Source organism: Kockovaella imperatae, assembly GCF_002102565.1.
Source record: "Kockovaella imperatae strain NRRL Y-17943 chromosome Unknown BD324scaffold_10, whole genome shotgun sequence".
NCBI lineage: Eukaryota > Fungi > Basidiomycota > Tremellomycetes > Tremellales > Cuniculitremaceae > Kockovaella > Kockovaella imperatae.
The window spans coordinates 253,196-269,312 of NW_019028950.1; the positions used below are offsets into that span (position 1 = coordinate 253,196).

Consider the following 16,117-nt stretch of genomic DNA (forward strand, 5'->3'; position numbering starts at 1 on the left):
GATGATGATAGTGATGACCACTCAACGTTTGCATGGACTCATAGGGCTGTAGACGACCATGTCTCGAGATCCAGCCGACGAGATTGACGAGTCTTTAGCAGACCTGTCTCTCGGAGGCCTTGGACCGAGTCATCCGGTCCTAAGTACGGACGAAGATGGAGTGATCTCCCTCGACCTTGGGACTGAGCCTCGAGTCTCGACTGCCGGCGATGGACCAAGCGAGCTCGACCGATTTAGGAAAGAATGGCAAGCAGAGGTCCAAGCAAAGAAGCAAGGTGTCTCTGTTGGACCTGTCAGGTGGAAGTCCAACGAGGTGACCAAGCGACCTGTTTCATCAGCCGGGCCGAGTACATCCCCTCGGGCCCAATGGAGAGCCATGCCGCCTGATGAAGATACTCATAAAGAGGCGTTGAAACAAGTGGCGAGCTCGTCCAAGATTCTCATTCAACCTCGAGTCAGTCCAATTCGAGCAAAGCGAGCAGAAGACGCCGTCGAAATCTACGCGAGGGCTGTGGAGCAGGAGCAAAGTGGTCAGCTAAATGAGGCGCTGCTACTCTACCGCCGAGCGTTCAAGCTGAATGGTGAGTGATGGGCTATGGCTCACTAACTGATAGTCATAGACTCTGTGGATAAACTCTACGCTCGATCACGCCTGAAAATTGCCCAGGAAGAAGATCCGACGCCCACGTCGATGGATGTGGTATCCTCCATGGCACCGCGCGAAGCTCCCTATTCTTTCCAAAGACATCTTCAATTCGCACCCGATTACGAATCAAAGCAGTCACACCGGATATCCGATTCACCCCTTACTACCATCTTCAACTCTCGCCCCGAAGCCTCTTCGGCGACATTTCTCCCATCCGAAGAGAATCTGCCGATCCCCATCGAGTCTCTGCCTCCCGAGCTACTCGAACTCGTCTTTGCTCATCTCGACGTACTGTCCCTTGAACGATTTGGCGCCGCCTCATGGAAAGCTAGGTGGTTGACGGCCAGGTCAGAAGTATGGAAATCGCTCGTCAAGTCCATCTACAAACCGCCAGGTGTGATTCCCACAACATGGGCGAGAGGTCGAACTCAGGAGGACATCTTGGCGGAACTGAGCGAGCGTCATGCTGGGGAATGGAGAACCGTGATGCTAGAAGAGGAAAGGATAAGAATGGATGGGTGTTACATCGCCGTATGCCATTATGTGTAGGTCGGGCATACCGAGGCAGAAGCTAATGAGGTCAGTCGGCCCGGAGCAGGAGACGAATGGGTGGCAGTGAGTGACGACCGTGCGGCGCTGCTGATCAGCGCCTTAGGTTACTCATACAAGTATGTCGTTCGAGATGGTGCCCACTGACCGTGCCCAGTCACATACCATCGTTTCTTGCGTTTTTACCCTGACGGAACTGTTATCTCATTCTTGACGACGGATCAGTTAGTCACTCTCCTCCCTCGGCTCGCTGATAAGCAGTCCCTCGGATGTCGTGCCCATTCTCAAGCCCTCTTTACGTGGCAAAGGTCTCCATTTTGGTCAATGGAGACTCGTCCGATCAGATTCACAGACGGATCGAGAAGCGCTCAAGCCGGGCGAGAAAGCACAACCCAAAGTCCTCATCAACAGTCTTCTTGAGCCAAGCGCAGCGCCAAAATACGAGTTTGAGATGGAGCTGGTCCTCCGTGAGACAGCTCGCGGACGGTGAGTCTCCAGAGCTGGGTAGTCGAATTGAACCGTTAGATGGAATAAACTCGACATGCAATCTTATCGATCGATCAATTTGTCAAACGGAGAGATCTTGGGTTTGGTCTTGAAGCATCAGCGGCCATTCTATTTCTCAAAGTGGGTGGTACGGTGATGGGTTTTCAACTAACATTTAGGGTCCGGTCGTACCATCCTGCATTATAGAGGCCGCGCCTCTGGCATTCCGGTCGCCGGTCCATCACCTGGCAGTCAGACCAAGCCCTATCCACACTTAGTGTACGCGACCATCACTGTGTGTTTTGACTTTTGCATATATGATACAACCTGTGTCTACGCGGAGATGTTATTTGATTCCTCCGTCTCATACTCTAGTGCCTCTGAAACCCCTTCGTTCACGCGCAGACTCAAAAAGATCGGCAGAGTGATTATACTGATCGCACCGAAGAAGACCCAAGCATAGTCGTACTTGCCCGTCACTTGCAAGATGAAACCTAGTATGAGGTTGCCCATGAAGCTAGTCGAGCGTGAAGAGAGCATGTAAAGGGATGCGAATGATGTTTCGTGTCCCTTTTAACATGGTGAGTTTCTTGATTGCAGGGCGAGACTTACGTGAGGAGTCATCTCTGACAGCAGTGATCTAGAATACGTTTCGTATATAGCAGACGCCTAATGTCAGTCAATTGGTCAGACAGGGGTCACTCACGACTCCGAAGATAACGGAGAGAATCCAGCAGTGCCATTTGTTCAGGATCCCCAAGTTTGAAGAGACCAGTGACAAGGAGCCCCATAATGGCGCAAGGAGAGCCAGGATGATTCCGGCAATCAACATTTGTAGATTTGTCCGATGCAGCTTCGCTTGAACCCAAGTTTGACAAGGCATCCATACACCTGCGCCTGCGTAGGCACACATCATCATGACAGAGATGTCGGAGACTTCGAGACCCAATCTGGTTGATGCGTAAAGGAACAAGACGCCCGGGACGATCATAATCACTGTCAAAAGATCAGCGAGAGTCATAGGTGCGCACGGATTTATAGCTTTAGCTCACAGTCACAGGCGATGATGTGTGCACCAAGTAGCTTGCGCATCTGAGGTAATCTTTTGAGAGATCTGAGGAGCTGAAACGTGGATTGCTTTTTCATTGGTTTCGGGTCGACTGGTTGATCATCAACTGCTCTGGCAGCTTCCGCAGAACCAGGTAGACCGATCGTGCTGATGGTCGAAATGACCATCCACCAAGCTCCAGTGATGGAGATACAAGTGAGGGGTGTGAGGGATGTGCGCCTGAGGACCACTTGTAAGAGGAGACTGGATCCGACGCTGATGACGCAATCGATGACTCCACAAACAGAGTTGATCTTCGCTATGGTGAGTGATAGTCCGCTCGGGGCTTCGACAGCTATCGCTTGTTCGATAGGTTTTGAAAGAAGAGGATCGGATTCTGTAGGTGGCAGTTTTTGGAAATCGTCCAGATGAGCCTGGTGTACAGATCGAGCGATGATGGGAAGATAGGATGTGAAGCACATGAAGGCGACTATGAATGAATTGGTAGCGATGATCGTCAAAAGTACAGCCGCAAAGGGCTGAGCATGTGGCGATAGCAAGGGGATCAGGCCAAAGAAGACAGAACTGAGACCAGCGAGCAAGTTGGAGATGAAATATACCAATTTACGAGAACTGGCTGAGTTCCATGTCAGCGTGGACTTTGAAGCTGTGGGACATACGATGATTCAGTCTCGGACCCAGCAAAAGCAACAGTAACATGGACGTGATGATGCCAAATGACCGGCTGAAGAGACTGCGACACATGTCAGTGAGTGTCAGCGCATCGATGCCTTCTCACGTAAAGGAACTCGTCTCGACCCATATGCCGAGGACGTTCATCTTGCATACCGCTCGTCCGGTAATCTCTTCGTTACAAGATTGCGTGAGATTTGGATCCCAGAATCCGACATTACGAGCAAAACCTGCCAACGTAAGTCCATGTTTGGGCGATCCGAGACTCACGTTCGAGCAAAATAGATAGAATGGGTGCCTATCGTAACGGGTCAGCAAGATATGACGCAACAGCATCTCATGGTGCAGAGTCTGCCTCACTGCAACGCTGTTCCATGGGTTCATGGCCAAGGACCAGAGGTACCATGAGTAGACTTGTCTCTTTGCTGAGATCATCGTGGACGAACGTATACTGGATGGATTGGAATGTGGATGAGGATATTGGTATGACCCATCTCTATGCTATATAAATAAATCATCAAAGATCTGATCTGATTCGGGAGATTTTTGGAAGGAGGCCGCGCAAGTGAAAATAAGCTTAAAAATACAAATCCCTGAGGTATCGCTGACGGATGTGTTGTTAACAGCTCGGGGGCGAGGGGCTACCTGGCGGGCCGGGGGGGTCTCTTCGATGAAATCGGATGAGATAGTCTATCAGCTGGGATGTGGACAGATCCGTGGATAGATGCGCCAGCAGTGCCGATTCACAGTACTGCAAAGACCTCTTAAGCTCCCGTCAATTCTTCGACCTTTTGTTCTTGAGTCGGTCAAATCCGACATCAGTGACAGCCAACTCACTGGTGTGCTCTCCGTCTGAGCTGTGCCGAGACTACATATCTCGACCTGGTCCGTCATAGTGGCCCATCGTTGAATCGGAAAGTAGGACAGCCAGGGCAACTGGGTCCCCGACAATGCCCTCCCGGGAGGGAAGAATGAAAGAAAAACACGACTGCCCCGATGTAATCCAGGGGTCTAGGACATGGATGGAATGCATATGTAGGATCAGAGCGCGCCGATGTGAACATAGTCAATAACAGCAGCATGGTGTGGTACGGCATCCTCGATCACGAACACCTGAGACTCATTGAAACAGTTCATCAAACCTCATGTCGAGTTCTTCTTGTGTCAGCGCTTCGATAGGCTTGTCTAAAAGATCGAGGGGTCGCGGCTTGGGCGCAGTGACGGAGTCTTCAAACCGGACTCGTTTGGTTGCCGGAGGATAGGGTGAAATCGCCTCTTGGCAAGGTCAGCGGCAAGTCGGGGAGGTGGCTCACCAGGACTGGGGGAGGCTACGCGCTTGACTGTCGAAGATTCTGGCTCTTCAACTTGCTGTAATGGCACCGACGGTGGATTTTGCGGAAGCTTGTACACATCCGGCCTAGGAATCTCTTGAATGTCACTCTCCTCTTCGCTGAGTTCATCTTCTGATCCAGTGCCTTCTTCGGCTTCGTCGTCGATGAATACAGACCTCCTCTTGCTTCGAGTCTTTTTCTGCTTCTTCGAGACCTTCCGTTTCGCCTTGCGCTTCGCAGTCTCCCGTTCGAGAGTTGAAGTGAGAGGAGGAATCTTGTCGTCTTCCGAGTCGCTATCTGAAGGCATGATCAGGCTCTCTTCGCGGATCCTCTTAAGGCTTGGGCGAGAGGCCGCTACAACCGCGTTTGCCAGCAGCGAATCGACGGTAGCTTCGTCTGGGAAGTCAACACCATTTGGACCAGAGCAGCTCACCCGTAGCACTATCTTCAGCGGTCCCAGCAGTCACCTTGATGCCATCTCTGCAGCAGACGTGATTGCAACTCAAGCGGTCCTTGCAGGTATGATGGCAGCGTCGATTACCATTGGGCAAAAGATCCTCGTCGCCCTCGGCAAGTCTGGCGTCTTGCTCCGACTTCTCCTGCATCGTCAGGCCGGCGACAGCCTCAGAAACTCACTCGTACCTTTTTCTCCGTTGGAAAGGCGGCCATCGGTAAGTTTGACTGATAGAGACATTCAGTTTGTAACCCCGCCATTTCGTCGACTTGTGTTAGCTCGGTCGCCTGTGGCGCTCACCTCCGATGTACGCAATGACATCCTGGTTAGGCCCATCAAATTCCACCTCGATGTCAAAATCGCTCGTCCGTTTGTTGAGCTTGTGAGCCCTGTTCATCAGCGTCATCCACACCTATCACTTACGGCAGTCTTCTGAAGTCCACAAACTCCCCGTCTGACCTCAGGAATAGGATGGACAGAGTTAGGAAGTTTCCCTGTTTGAGCTTTTCCCGCCGCCTCTTGGCCTCCCTGGACTCCCCACTGATTTGTTTCACCGTAGCTTGCAGATAAACTTTGGGCAGCCTGTCCTCGTGAGTCTCAACGCTCATCTCCCTGCCCGAGTCAGTAGGGTCACTTTGAGTCACTTGCTTCATCTCGACTTGGTAACGTGGCAGATCTCTTGCTCGTTGTTGAGTTTCGATGCCAAATTCAAGTTTGCGAGAGAGCCATATTGCGATGTCTTTTGGTTCAACAGCCAGCAAGTCGTCGAAGGCTGCAGGTGAGAGCTGTCAAAGGTGAGGACTCACATCGGATGCCATTCGCCTCGAGCGTCTTCATCGATTTGGGACCTTGGCGTCAGCGTTTACCGCAGGACCGCCTACCAATCCTCAGAAGCTGACGCAAGACGGTATAGTCATCTTCCCAAGCTCTACCGTAGACACAGTGCATGAGCTCGAGGGCCGCCCGCAGTGTCCGTCCGAGTTCCTTCTCCGCACAGATTTGGACAATGGCTGGATGTCAGCGTCGCCGCGGGCTCCTGACCTGCCCTTGGCGATCCTCCCCGCGCTCTGATAAATAGAGCCGAGCGTGAGCGCGATAGATCCCGTCTCGAGCTTGTGCATCTGTGAGGCCACGTCGATGTTGCCGAAGGATGCTTGCAGAAGGATGAACACCTTGTCCCTGGAACATCAGACAGGGTCAAGTCGAGGACTTGCGCATAGGTCTTTGGCGAATTGTCCAATTTAAACCTGAGACCTCCAGAATTTCGAATAGAATTCAACATCTGGAGTGAGCGCTAGTCTGCTCAGTTTCCTACCTGGAGCTCTCCAGGACGTATCCGTATATCTGAGAATCTGACCGCGTCGGTCACGATCGGTGATGCGACTTACTCTCTAGCGCCACAGAGTATCTCGAAAAGCGACTCGAAATCGTGCCTTCCATCGATGGACAGAATCGAGCACATCTGGCAGGTGAGATGAGGACACACAAGCCGCTCACAGTGCCGAGCGCTACCGGTCAGCTTTACACGGTTCACATACCCACAGATGCAATGGCTGCTCATGATCTTCCCGGCTCTTCAGGTCAGCAAGGCCTAGTCAGATACTCACTCTGTAACTTGGAGGTTCTCCTTTGCCTCTTCCTCCTGAGAAGTTTCTGTGGAATGTGTGACAAGTTTGTGGCACTTCAACTTGCTCAGAGCCACCTGAGGTGAGCTCAGATTCCGCTTGGACTTACCTCCACATAATGGTCCAGCCACTCGTCCCAAGACTTATTCTGTGGCTTGTCTCGACCGGCGACAAGTGCGTAGTGCTTGGGATTCTGCTGGATCCGGACATATAGGAAGGAGCTGAGGTCAGTGACCACACGGCGTGCGCTGCTCACCTCTTGAGCCACTCTTGGGCAGACTGAAGGTTCCTTATAGTGCCGAGAGCGATCTCGCTGTTGATGTCTTTTGCATCAGCAGCGCCGAGAGGCTGGCTCACGTTCTGTGAGATTCTCATGAAGACAGCTCTCGAGTAATGTGCTCGCGTTGAGCATGTTCCGAAACTGCGGGGTGAGACGGATCAGACTCATCGCTCACCTTGTTGACCTTTGACCGCTCGCACATGACCTGGAGTCAGTGGTAATCATCTCACGGGCCCACAATCACAGTCCCTGACTTATCGTATTGAGGTCGTCCGGCTCGTCTCATCATTTGCTGATCTCAGTCACGTCGTGTTTGCGAGCTCACCTGAATTTCAATATCAGAATATTCTCGGAACCCAACACCAGATCCAGCCCAGGTGGCAGTCCCTTTGATGATGACAGTGTGGGCAGGTAGATTGACGCCAACGGCGAGGGTCTACAAGTGAGCTAGCTAGCTGTGAGGTGCTCACCGAGGTCGAAATGAGCAGTTGTAAATGACCCTGTTTAAATCCCTCTTCAGTCTTCCGTCTGTCACTGAGCTCGAGTCCAGCATGGTGAATGCCAATCCCCATTTTGGCGTAAGTCGTCAATTGTCCGTCGCTGAATTCGATCGGGGGCCTGAAGTGAGCGCTACGCTCTGCTGCTACCCACCTGGAGGCATTGTGGATCCACGGCAGCTTGGTCGAAGATTGCTTCTCTATAAACTGCTTGAAGATCGTGTCTGCGGTGGATTGACAGCCTGTCATTAGCTACACCAGCTGCTTCCACCCACTTCGTCTGGTGGGACAAAAGATCAAGGTCGGCTTTTGCTCTGTAAATTTCACGAGAACACCCCAGAGCTCCTTGTCGAGCTTGGCATTGAGTGCCCACTCGTTGCCTCCGTCAAAGCCAATGGTCTCTCGTCGAAGCTTGGTCGGTCGATACTCTTCGCCAAACTGGCACATCAGCCGTGACCGACCGTATGACTTCACCTTGAACACCTTGGCCCGAGGCATTTCCTTGAACGACTTGATCCTGTAGTCGTACTCCTTATTCTTGTCTGCATCCTGTCCGCCACTTTCGTAGATCCCGGAGGGAAACTCCTCTGGGATGACAATGGGACCGAGCCATCGAGCGACGTCGTCAATGTTCGGGACGGAGGCACTGACGGCGACAAATCGGATATGATGGCCCCAGGATCGCATACGCGAGACAATTACTTCGAGCGTGGGGCCGCGAGACTCGCGCAAGATGTGGACCTGAGATGAGCGGTGATGCAGTGTCAGGCTCACCTCATCGATCATGACGAGGGCGAGTCGCTCAAGGATTGAGCGGCTATGTGGATTACTGCGTGTCACTGCGTCCCATTTTTCGGGCTGATGAGGTGAGCTTCAAAGGGGGCGACACACCCACCGTGGTGATGATGAGGTTGACATCATTCAAACGTGCTCTGTTTTCGAACCACACCCCGGCTGTGTCTCCAGTCACCTCGAGACCTGGATTCAGCCTTGTACGGGGTGTGACTCACATTGAACCTGTAAATCCGAGGAGCTTATCGCTGCGAATTTACTAATCCAGTCTGAGCTACGTTCGCCGCAGAGGGCCTAGACGTCAGCAGAGCTAATCTATCGCTCACCTTGGTCGGAGCAATGTAGATCGCCAGAGGTTTCGGATCGAAACCTTCGCTTTCCTCGAGTAGGCGTAGGAAAGCCAGTTCGAATATGGTCGTCTTGCCCGCGGACGTCGGCGCTGGAGGTTCAGTCGGTTAGGCGGGATCCCCAGGCTCACCGCCGACCACTAGATTCTCATCAGACTTGTAAGCCTATTCCGTGTGAGCCATGGGTATGTTACGCGTTGAGCTCACCGAATCAAAGACGGCAGTCTGGACGCGATTGAACGTCTCAAAGTGAAAGATGCCTCGAAACCTTGCATCTGTCAGAAATCAGCTGAATTCGTCTTCTGCCATTGCAGCCAACCAATCTCGTCCACGGTCACTAGGACCTCTCCATTTGGGTCGATAGCTTTGGCCTCTCTGATCTTGGCATCTCGTTCTTCCCTGACTCGATCTGCAATGATGGCGGGGGTTGCGATGGGCTCGTCGTCGGGCATATTTTGGTCTCCTGCTTGAGGTCAACTGATTACCGTAATTGGACAATTACCATCTGCTTGAGCCATAGTCTCGAGGAGGTGGGATTCCTCCCATGAAATGTCGTCTCCAAAGTCTTCTTCAGGCGGTTCTCGGCTCGTCTCTGCGATCTGGGTCTGAGGGCGAGAAATGGCATGTTGAGCAGGTGGAGGGGCCAACACACGGGACGAGTGATGCGGGGTGGGCGTAGAGGGAGGCAGATCCTGTGCTCCGAAATCGTATTGAGAGCTCGGGATGCTGGGAACAGATGGGCCGCCGAATGGAGGAGGGGAAGATGGTGGCTGAGCTGAGCGCCCGAATGAAGGGTCAGGAGAGGGCAAGATACCTTGGGAGGCGACTAAGATTGATTGGGTCAGTCTCGCGATGTCAGCTTGTCCAGCTCACGTCCAAAGGGATGAGAGGGAGTGCCAAAGGAGGCATAGATGGTGCTGGGTTGGCCAAAATAGGGCCGAGGAGACGCAACGGCGCTCCCTAGGGACCTCTTGACGATCTGACTGATTATCTTAGACTGTGGAGTCGCAGTCGACATGATCGATCGGTCAGTCAGTCAGTCTACGTGATAAGTGAGAACGAGAGAAACAAATGTGAGCTGTGAGTGGAGAACAGACCTCGCGCACAAAAAGCAGGCTCGTGCACTCGGTTGACGTAACCTGACCTCGTGGCGTGTCTATACATGCTATGTGACTTTGAATACAATCTATGTCGTATGGTGAGAAGATGGGTCTGGCGTGCAAAGCAAAAGAGAGCTCACCTTGCCGCTGTTCTTGTTCGCCTGCATCTCTCTGTGGGCATCAGCGACCTTATCCCAGGGGTAGACCTGAAATTCAGCGAAGTCCTGTCTGTCTTGAGCCTACCTCGTGTATCAAGACGTTCATCTTTCCATCGGTGATGAGACCCAGGGCATTCTCTTTGAATTCTTTCAGGAGACGACCTTGATACGCTGGATCACGGCTTCGGAGCGTAGAGCCTTTGATCGTGAGGCGTTTGTAAAGGATCTGAGAAGCGTATGAGAAAACGTAGCTCGATCGAAGCATGAGCTCACATTGGCCAGGTTTGCGTTCTCAACCTTTGCTCCGGACAGGAAAGCCAAGTAGATCATCGTACCATCTCGGTTCAGACTGGCAATATTGTCTTCAAAGTAGTCTTTCCCGACGAAATCGACGATCAAGTCGACTCCATCCGCCACGGTCTTGATCTCCTCTGCAAATTCTGCACGCGTCAGCAAGCCTCCAGGATGACCGTCCTCACTCTGTGTTTTGTAGTTGATCACATGTAGCCTGTCGTCATGTCCCAGCTGTTTGAGGAACTTGACCTTTTCGTCCGATCCACAGGTCGTAAATACCTTGTTGGCGTGACCGACGTGCACTATGGGAGTGAGCTGAGCATCGTGACAGAAACTCACGTGCTAGTTGAATAGCTGCGATACCGACGCCCGATGCTCCCTGAGCGTTAGCATGATCAGAGTGGGACTCTGACTGACAGCATGAATGAGCACATTAGCTCCCTTTTTCATCCCCCCTTCAAGGAACAATGCTTGGTACCCTGGAATGAGCTCCGACTTGTCAAGAAATATCCCACCTGTCAACCAAGTCTCGAGCATTCCTCCGACTTCTTCCCAGCTGAGATTGGAAGGTTTAGGCAAGGTCATTTGTTCAGGATTGGCAATATATTCCGCGTAGGCGCCCTTGTCATAAGTCATACAGTCTCGAGAAAAGGGTCCTCACTCCGTAGGCTAGACCAAAGACTTCATCCCCAACGTTGAACGCCTTGGCTCCGTCTCCCAACTCGGATACTGTCCCGGCGAATTCGACACCGAGGATGGTTTTGGATGCTTGAGGTGGGAGGGGATAGTTGCCTTCGCGTTGCAAGAGATCCATCCGGTTGAGGCCAAAGTTCTACCCGTCAGATAGGTATCATGAATCGACCTTACTTTGATCTTGGGAGTCAGCCAAGGCATCCGGTGAACGGACTCACCTTGACCTGCACTTCGCCTTGCTTCGGTTTGGGAGTGGCCTCTTCGCCTATGTAGAGGTTGTCTGCTGGACCTTTGCCATCTTTGATGAGAATTGCTCGCATGGTCAGAGGGATAGTGTATGACCTGGTAGATGTATGGCTCAAGCGCAAGGTGCTCAGTGCTGGACTACGAATTGACCCCACATGAGTCCATGTCATCGGTGTAATAATAGTAATGATCAACAGTGTGACGTTTTCGGATCAAGTTGATCCCGGATTTGCCGGGTGCGGTGCGATAAGTACATGTAGCAGCATCAGACTAGGACACCGCCGGCCACGACACCAAGTACAGCAAGTACAATGCCAAAGAGACCTCTTGCCAGCTCTGCTCCTCGTCCAGCTCCTCCAGACGTACTGCCAGAGGCTGCAGACGCTGCAGAACTCGTGGACGTTTGGGAAGATTTGGTTTCCGTGAGGACTTCGGCCGCAACGGCGCCAGATGTCGTCTCCGGCTGGTTTGACGTGGTAGCTGGGGGAGGGGGAGGTGCCCAGACTGTATCCGTCTGAGTTGCCCAAGTCCCATCGGTATGAGACTTTGAGGTCGTCACGGTCGTTTGAACCCATCCGGTCGGAGCGGTCAATGAGTCCGTTCCGTTGGTAGGAATGTTGCCGTTCTGCCAATCTTCAGGTTCATAAATGGATCCGATCTGATTATACATCTGCAGATCAGCAAGAGTCTAGGGTTGGCTCTCACATTGATAATGTATTGTGCTTGGTAGATGTTGGCGTTCTGTGGGGTCAGTCGTGATTCTACCTTTTCATTCACCTCGGTCTTTTGTGCGCAGGTCGACTTGACACACCCCATGGCATTATTGTATTGGTCAGACCTGTCATCAGAGAGGAGTCACGGTGCGAAGGACCTACGTCGCGGGAGGCTGCGTATCCGTGAAATACTGCTGCATACATTTGATCACTATCATGAGTGATTGCGTTCTGACCGGATTCGACTCACCGCAGTTGTAGTCGTTTGTCACCCATTGCGGCCACGAGGCTGATTGCTGGGCTCGGGCTATCGAGAAGAGGATCAAGCTGGTCAGCAGCACTAGGTAACTCATGGTGAGTGTAGAGCTCGATGAGGTGCCCATGGCGACAGAGACACCATTTCAAGTCGCTGGGCATGACATGAGAGCACAAAGGTTGACCTAACCTCCCCGTCAGGAGACAGATCTCAAAGGAGGTCACGATGAGACAGGCAGCGAGGTGATGAGACGTTGAGTGCTCTCGTCACCCGGCTATTCGAGCTACGACTCGACAAAAGATGCATCGCCGAGTATGAGGCGCATAGACTGTATTCGACCGCCTTGTCTGTACCCGGGACGTCAGATGCTCTCCCAAGAGAGGAAGACCTCATTTCACCCATCCACGACCAAGCGTGCCGAGATGCTGCATGGGATTCTCTGGAGACTCCATCGAGATCATCCCGGAGCCCACACTGAGCCAAGACACATTGGGGAGTATGTACCGTGTCGCCCGCCACCTCTCAACCCAAGAGCCAAGCCAAAGGGGGGTCACCACCCCTCCCCCCATAATTAGGAAACGTTTCTAATGCCCCCGGTGTCCCAAATCCTAATGAGTCATTAGGATCTACCATTTCCTAATCGCGATCGCCCTGCTGGTAAATGACGCCACCCGGTCGACGGTGACGTCCTTTCGCCTCCCACCCCCGAGGTCCTGAATTGCCGCCACCTTTCCCAAACGTTCCTCACAGAAATACAGGAGCCATTCAACACCATCCATCCATCCATTCACTGTCACTCACGAACTCGACCTTTAGTCCAAAGGGGCTCCCTGCTGCTGCTTTCCGGATTCAGTCCTCCTTTCTGGTCTAGAGAGATCCGAGCACTCCCTCCCTTTGGTCTGACACCGTATAGATATATAGCTTCACAGCTTCGGGGTTCGGCATCACCCCATCTGTCCATCCTCCCCATTTCCCCCTCCCCTCCTATAGCATACCATGGCGCCTCGAAAGCACGGTCAGTCCGCTTCATGGGAAGTCGATGCGGACAAGCCCAAGCCAGAAGGCGAGACGAGAATCAGGAGATCATATTGTGTCAAGGATCTCACGACGCGTGAGTTTGAAAGGGGGCATCGGAAAACGGTGGCAACGGTGCTGACGTTGTGTTGTCTGTGACTCACCCGCCCACTTTGATCCACCACAAACGTCTTCATCTTCCTTCCTGCGCCAAACCCCCCTTCCTCTCCCCATCTGGCTTCCGCTCGGTGACACATAGAGCCCGCACCTGGTGTCGACACGGTTCACGATGTCCTCCTCTACGCTGCTCGCACCCACGGATCCAAAAAGGGATTCGCAAACCGAGATATTGACAGGATCATCACTGAAGACAAGGAAGTGGTCAAGAAAGTCGACGGCAAGGAAGAGAAGCAGACCAAGACATGGAGCTATTTCAAGCTCAAGTCGTTTGACTGGATGACTTATGAGGAGATGCTCGTTGCCGCAAAGGAGCTCGGATCGGGTCTCAGGGAGCTAGGAGTTGGCGAGGAGGGTACAGACTCGTTCTTCAATATTTACGGATCTACTTCGTGAGCGACCCGTCAGCGCGGTTTGCTGACGGCAGACGCAATTGGATGATGACTGCCCAAGCGTGTGCCTTTAACGGTACTCCCATTTCAACGGCATACGACTCGCTCGGACCCGATGGACTCGCTCATTCTCTCAACGAAACCGAGGTCAAGGGCATGTTCACACATGCCGACCTGCTCGGGACCTTGGCCAAGATTATCTCCAAATGCGAAACCGTCCGATTAGTCATGTACGATGGCGAAGCGGACGATAAGGCGCTGCAGACGATCCGCGGAGTCCGTGAAGGTCTCAAAGTGATCCACATCGACGAGGTCAGAAAAATTGGAAAGGAGAAACCCGTGGAGGCACGCAAGGTCAAGAGCGAAGATATTTACTGCTGCATGTACACCAGTGGATCAAGTGGGTCAGAGTGGCAGACACAAGCTGACCCACAGCCGGAACGCCAAAGGGAGTGCTTTTAAGCCACGGAAACGTCACGGCAGCAAGTGAGTCGGGCCCTAAAGGGGGCATCGCTGACGGCAGTCGGATCCGTCTGGACCCTGCTATACGAGGTCCTCAAGCCTGGCGACTCTTACCTCGCCTTCTTGCCCCTCGCGCACATCCTCGAGTTCGTCGTCGAAATGTCTTGGATCTTTGCGGGTATCCAGATCGGCTATGGTCGTGTCAAGACCTTAACCGATGCGAGCGTGCGAGAGTGCAAGGGTGATATCGCCGAGTTCAAGCCAGTGAGTTCAATGTGTCCGACCCAGCTGACCCCAGTCCATCATGGTCGGCGTCCCCGCCGTGTGGGAACTCATCCGCAAAGGTATCCTCGGCAAGGTCGAAGGTGGAAGCGTGATCACCAAGAGCATATTCAACTTTGCTCTCAGTGCCAAGCAGACTGCTCACAACTATCATCTTCCCCTCGTTGGAGGGTTGACCGATACTGTCGTGTTCAACAAAGTCCGAGCACAGACTGGTGGCAGACTGCGATTCTTGTTCAACGGTGGTGGAGCGGTGTCCAAATCGACCGAAGAGTTCCTCAATACGGCGTTGGTCAGGATGATCCAAGGTGAGACTGCATGTGCTGAACGATCGGCTGATCTCTAGGTTACGGTCTGACAGAATCCACGGCCATGGCGTGCATTCTCAACCCGGCCTGGCACAACCTTGGTTCGGCCGGTGGACCCGTGCCCGCTGCGGAGATCAAGCTTGTGGATGCGAAGGAGGCAGGCTACTTTTCGACCAACGATCCACCCCAGGGTGAAGTCTGGGTCCGTGGACCTGCCATTTTCAAGGGTTACTACAAGCGAAAAGATCTGCAGGACGAGGCCTTTGCCCCAGGAGGGTGGTTCAAGACGGGCGACGTGGGCCAATGGAACAAGGATGGAACGTTGAGCATCATTGACCGACTCAAGAATCTTATCAAGCTGCAAGGTGGAGAGTACATTGCCATCGAACATCTCGAATCGATCTACAAGTCTTGCCCGCTGGTTGCCAATGGCGCGGTCGTGGCCAACTCGGAACACAGTCAACCCATGATGGTGGTCGTGGCGCATCCTCAGAATCTCCCGGCCTTTGCCAAGAAGAACGGTCTGGGTGATGGCGAGGACTTGGCTCAGCTCTGCAGGGACACCAAAGTGGTCGACGCGGCCCTCAAAGAGCTGAACGGAATCGGCCGAAAGCAGGGTCTCAAAGGGATGGAATTGCTCGAGGCGATTGTGCTTACGGAAGATGAATGGACGCCTGAGAGTGGATTCTTGACCGCGGCGCAGAGTAAGTTGTCGATGCATGTCCCGAGACATTGTTGGCTGACGTTGGTGGCAGAACTTCAGAGAAAGACTATTCAGCAGCATTACAAGGGGAGGATTGAAAAGGTTTACAAGTAGGGGGTTATTAGCAGCGTGAGGCATTCTTGTATCATAGTTTAGTTGGCCCCCAAGGCGGCGGTGGGGGATGGCAGGTATATACATTTTCTCATGCTGATATGGAGCACTTCTCATGCAAGTGTCTCTGTCTGTGCCTAATGGCTTCATAAGGCCTCCCGTGTGTGGTGTCTGTGTGACGTGGTGGCTAGCGGCATGGATGCTGCGTACGTAGCCTCTGGCCAAGCATAGCTGTGATCTCATTTTGACACAAGAATCAGGGCCGGGAAAGGGAGAGAGAGAGAGAGGGGGCGAGGGTTGAGGCCTGAAGAATGCCATCAGGGAGACCCCGGGGCGGCGGGTGACCAGGTCCGGAGAGGTCGACTCTGCCTTGTATATGAGGTCTGTCTCGAGTTTTGCTACTCGGTCGACATTGGCCAGGTTTTAGCCCGTGCAAGGAAATGTGGCGTGGTTTTTTTTT

General features: G+C 53.0%; 6 protein-coding genes across 6 annotated transcripts; 2 read left to right on the forward strand and 4 right to left on the reverse strand.

Moving 5' to 3' along the window:
- The first annotated feature begins 17 nt into the window (after nucleotides 1–17).
- BD324DRAFT_630936 (hypothetical protein) lies at nucleotides 18–2,006 on the forward strand. Its single transcript, XM_022016391.1, has 8 exons — nucleotides 18–581; nucleotides 621–1,191; nucleotides 1,231–1,261; nucleotides 1,302–1,314; nucleotides 1,353–1,419; nucleotides 1,457–1,681; nucleotides 1,721–1,822; nucleotides 1,861–2,006. The coding sequence occupies exons 1-8, from the start codon at nucleotides 59–61 to the stop codon at nucleotides 1,886–1,888; spliced, it is 1,560 nt and encodes a 519-aa protein (XP_021869805.1). The 5' UTR covers nucleotides 18–58; the 3' UTR covers nucleotides 1,889–2,006.
- BD324DRAFT_630945 (autophagy-related protein 22-like protein) lies at nucleotides 2,007–3,988 on the reverse strand. The gene is made up of 7 exons (XM_022016392.1): nucleotides 3,693–3,988; nucleotides 3,529–3,652; nucleotides 3,410–3,483; nucleotides 2,734–3,366; nucleotides 2,388–2,677; nucleotides 2,294–2,350; nucleotides 2,007–2,251 (listed from the first exon to the last, which is right to left on the reverse strand). Exons 2-7 carry the CDS (start codon nucleotides 3,567–3,569, stop codon nucleotides 2,015–2,017), a joined length of 1,332 nt encoding a protein of 443 aa, XP_021869806.1. The 5' UTR covers nucleotides 3,570–3,652; nucleotides 3,693–3,988; the 3' UTR covers nucleotides 2,007–2,014.
- A 1,417-nt stretch (nucleotides 3,989–5,405) lies between these two features.
- On the reverse strand, nucleotides 5,406–7,650 carry BD324DRAFT_65529 (Sec63 Brl domain-domain-containing protein). Its single transcript, XM_022018811.1, has 18 exons — nucleotides 7,438–7,650; nucleotides 7,351–7,404; nucleotides 7,288–7,317; nucleotides 7,190–7,253; nucleotides 7,089–7,155; nucleotides 6,942–7,053; nucleotides 6,815–6,909; nucleotides 6,750–6,781; nucleotides 6,705–6,715; nucleotides 6,596–6,669; nucleotides 6,523–6,559; nucleotides 6,422–6,489; nucleotides 6,253–6,386; nucleotides 6,089–6,217; nucleotides 6,014–6,055; nucleotides 5,856–5,979; nucleotides 5,508–5,819; nucleotides 5,406–5,475 (listed from the first exon to the last, which is right to left on the reverse strand). The coding sequence occupies exons 2-17, from the start codon at nucleotides 7,399–7,401 to the stop codon at nucleotides 5,627–5,629; spliced, it is 1,263 nt and encodes a 420-aa protein (XP_021869807.1). The 5' UTR covers nucleotides 7,402–7,404; nucleotides 7,438–7,650; the 3' UTR covers nucleotides 5,406–5,475; nucleotides 5,508–5,626.
- A 2,150-nt stretch (nucleotides 7,651–9,800) lies between these two features.
- On the reverse strand, nucleotides 9,801–11,519 carry BD324DRAFT_630987 (hypothetical protein). The gene is made up of 10 exons (XM_022016393.1): nucleotides 11,212–11,519; nucleotides 10,962–11,132; nucleotides 10,816–10,921; nucleotides 10,718–10,779; nucleotides 10,640–10,679; nucleotides 10,486–10,602; nucleotides 10,280–10,446; nucleotides 10,092–10,232; nucleotides 9,989–10,054; nucleotides 9,801–9,934 (listed from the first exon to the last, which is right to left on the reverse strand). Exons 1-10 carry the CDS (start codon nucleotides 11,407–11,409, stop codon nucleotides 9,914–9,916), a joined length of 1,089 nt encoding a protein of 362 aa, XP_021869808.1. The 5' UTR covers nucleotides 11,410–11,519; the 3' UTR covers nucleotides 9,801–9,913.
- Nucleotides 11,505–12,305, reverse strand: BD324DRAFT_652193 (hypothetical protein; the record flags this gene model as incomplete). Its single annotated transcript, XM_022018454.1, has 5 exons — nucleotides 11,505–11,909; nucleotides 11,945–11,980; nucleotides 12,017–12,077; nucleotides 12,115–12,163; nucleotides 12,203–12,305. 5 exons carry the CDS (start codon nucleotides 12,303–12,305, stop codon nucleotides 11,505–11,507), a joined length of 654 nt encoding a protein of 217 aa, XP_021869809.1.
- An 899-nt stretch (nucleotides 12,306–13,204) lies between these two features.
- Nucleotides 13,205–15,660, forward strand: BD324DRAFT_642867 (long-chain-fatty-acid-CoA-ligase; the record flags this gene model as incomplete). The annotated part of the gene is made up of 7 exons (XM_022017511.1): nucleotides 13,205–13,319; nucleotides 13,482–13,791; nucleotides 13,827–14,191; nucleotides 14,227–14,277; nucleotides 14,315–14,517; nucleotides 14,552–14,843; nucleotides 14,882–15,660. The coding sequence occupies 7 exons, from the start codon at nucleotides 13,205–13,207 to the stop codon at nucleotides 15,658–15,660; spliced, it is 2,115 nt and encodes a 704-aa protein (XP_021869810.1).
- Nucleotides 15,661–16,117: the final 457 nt, after the last annotated feature.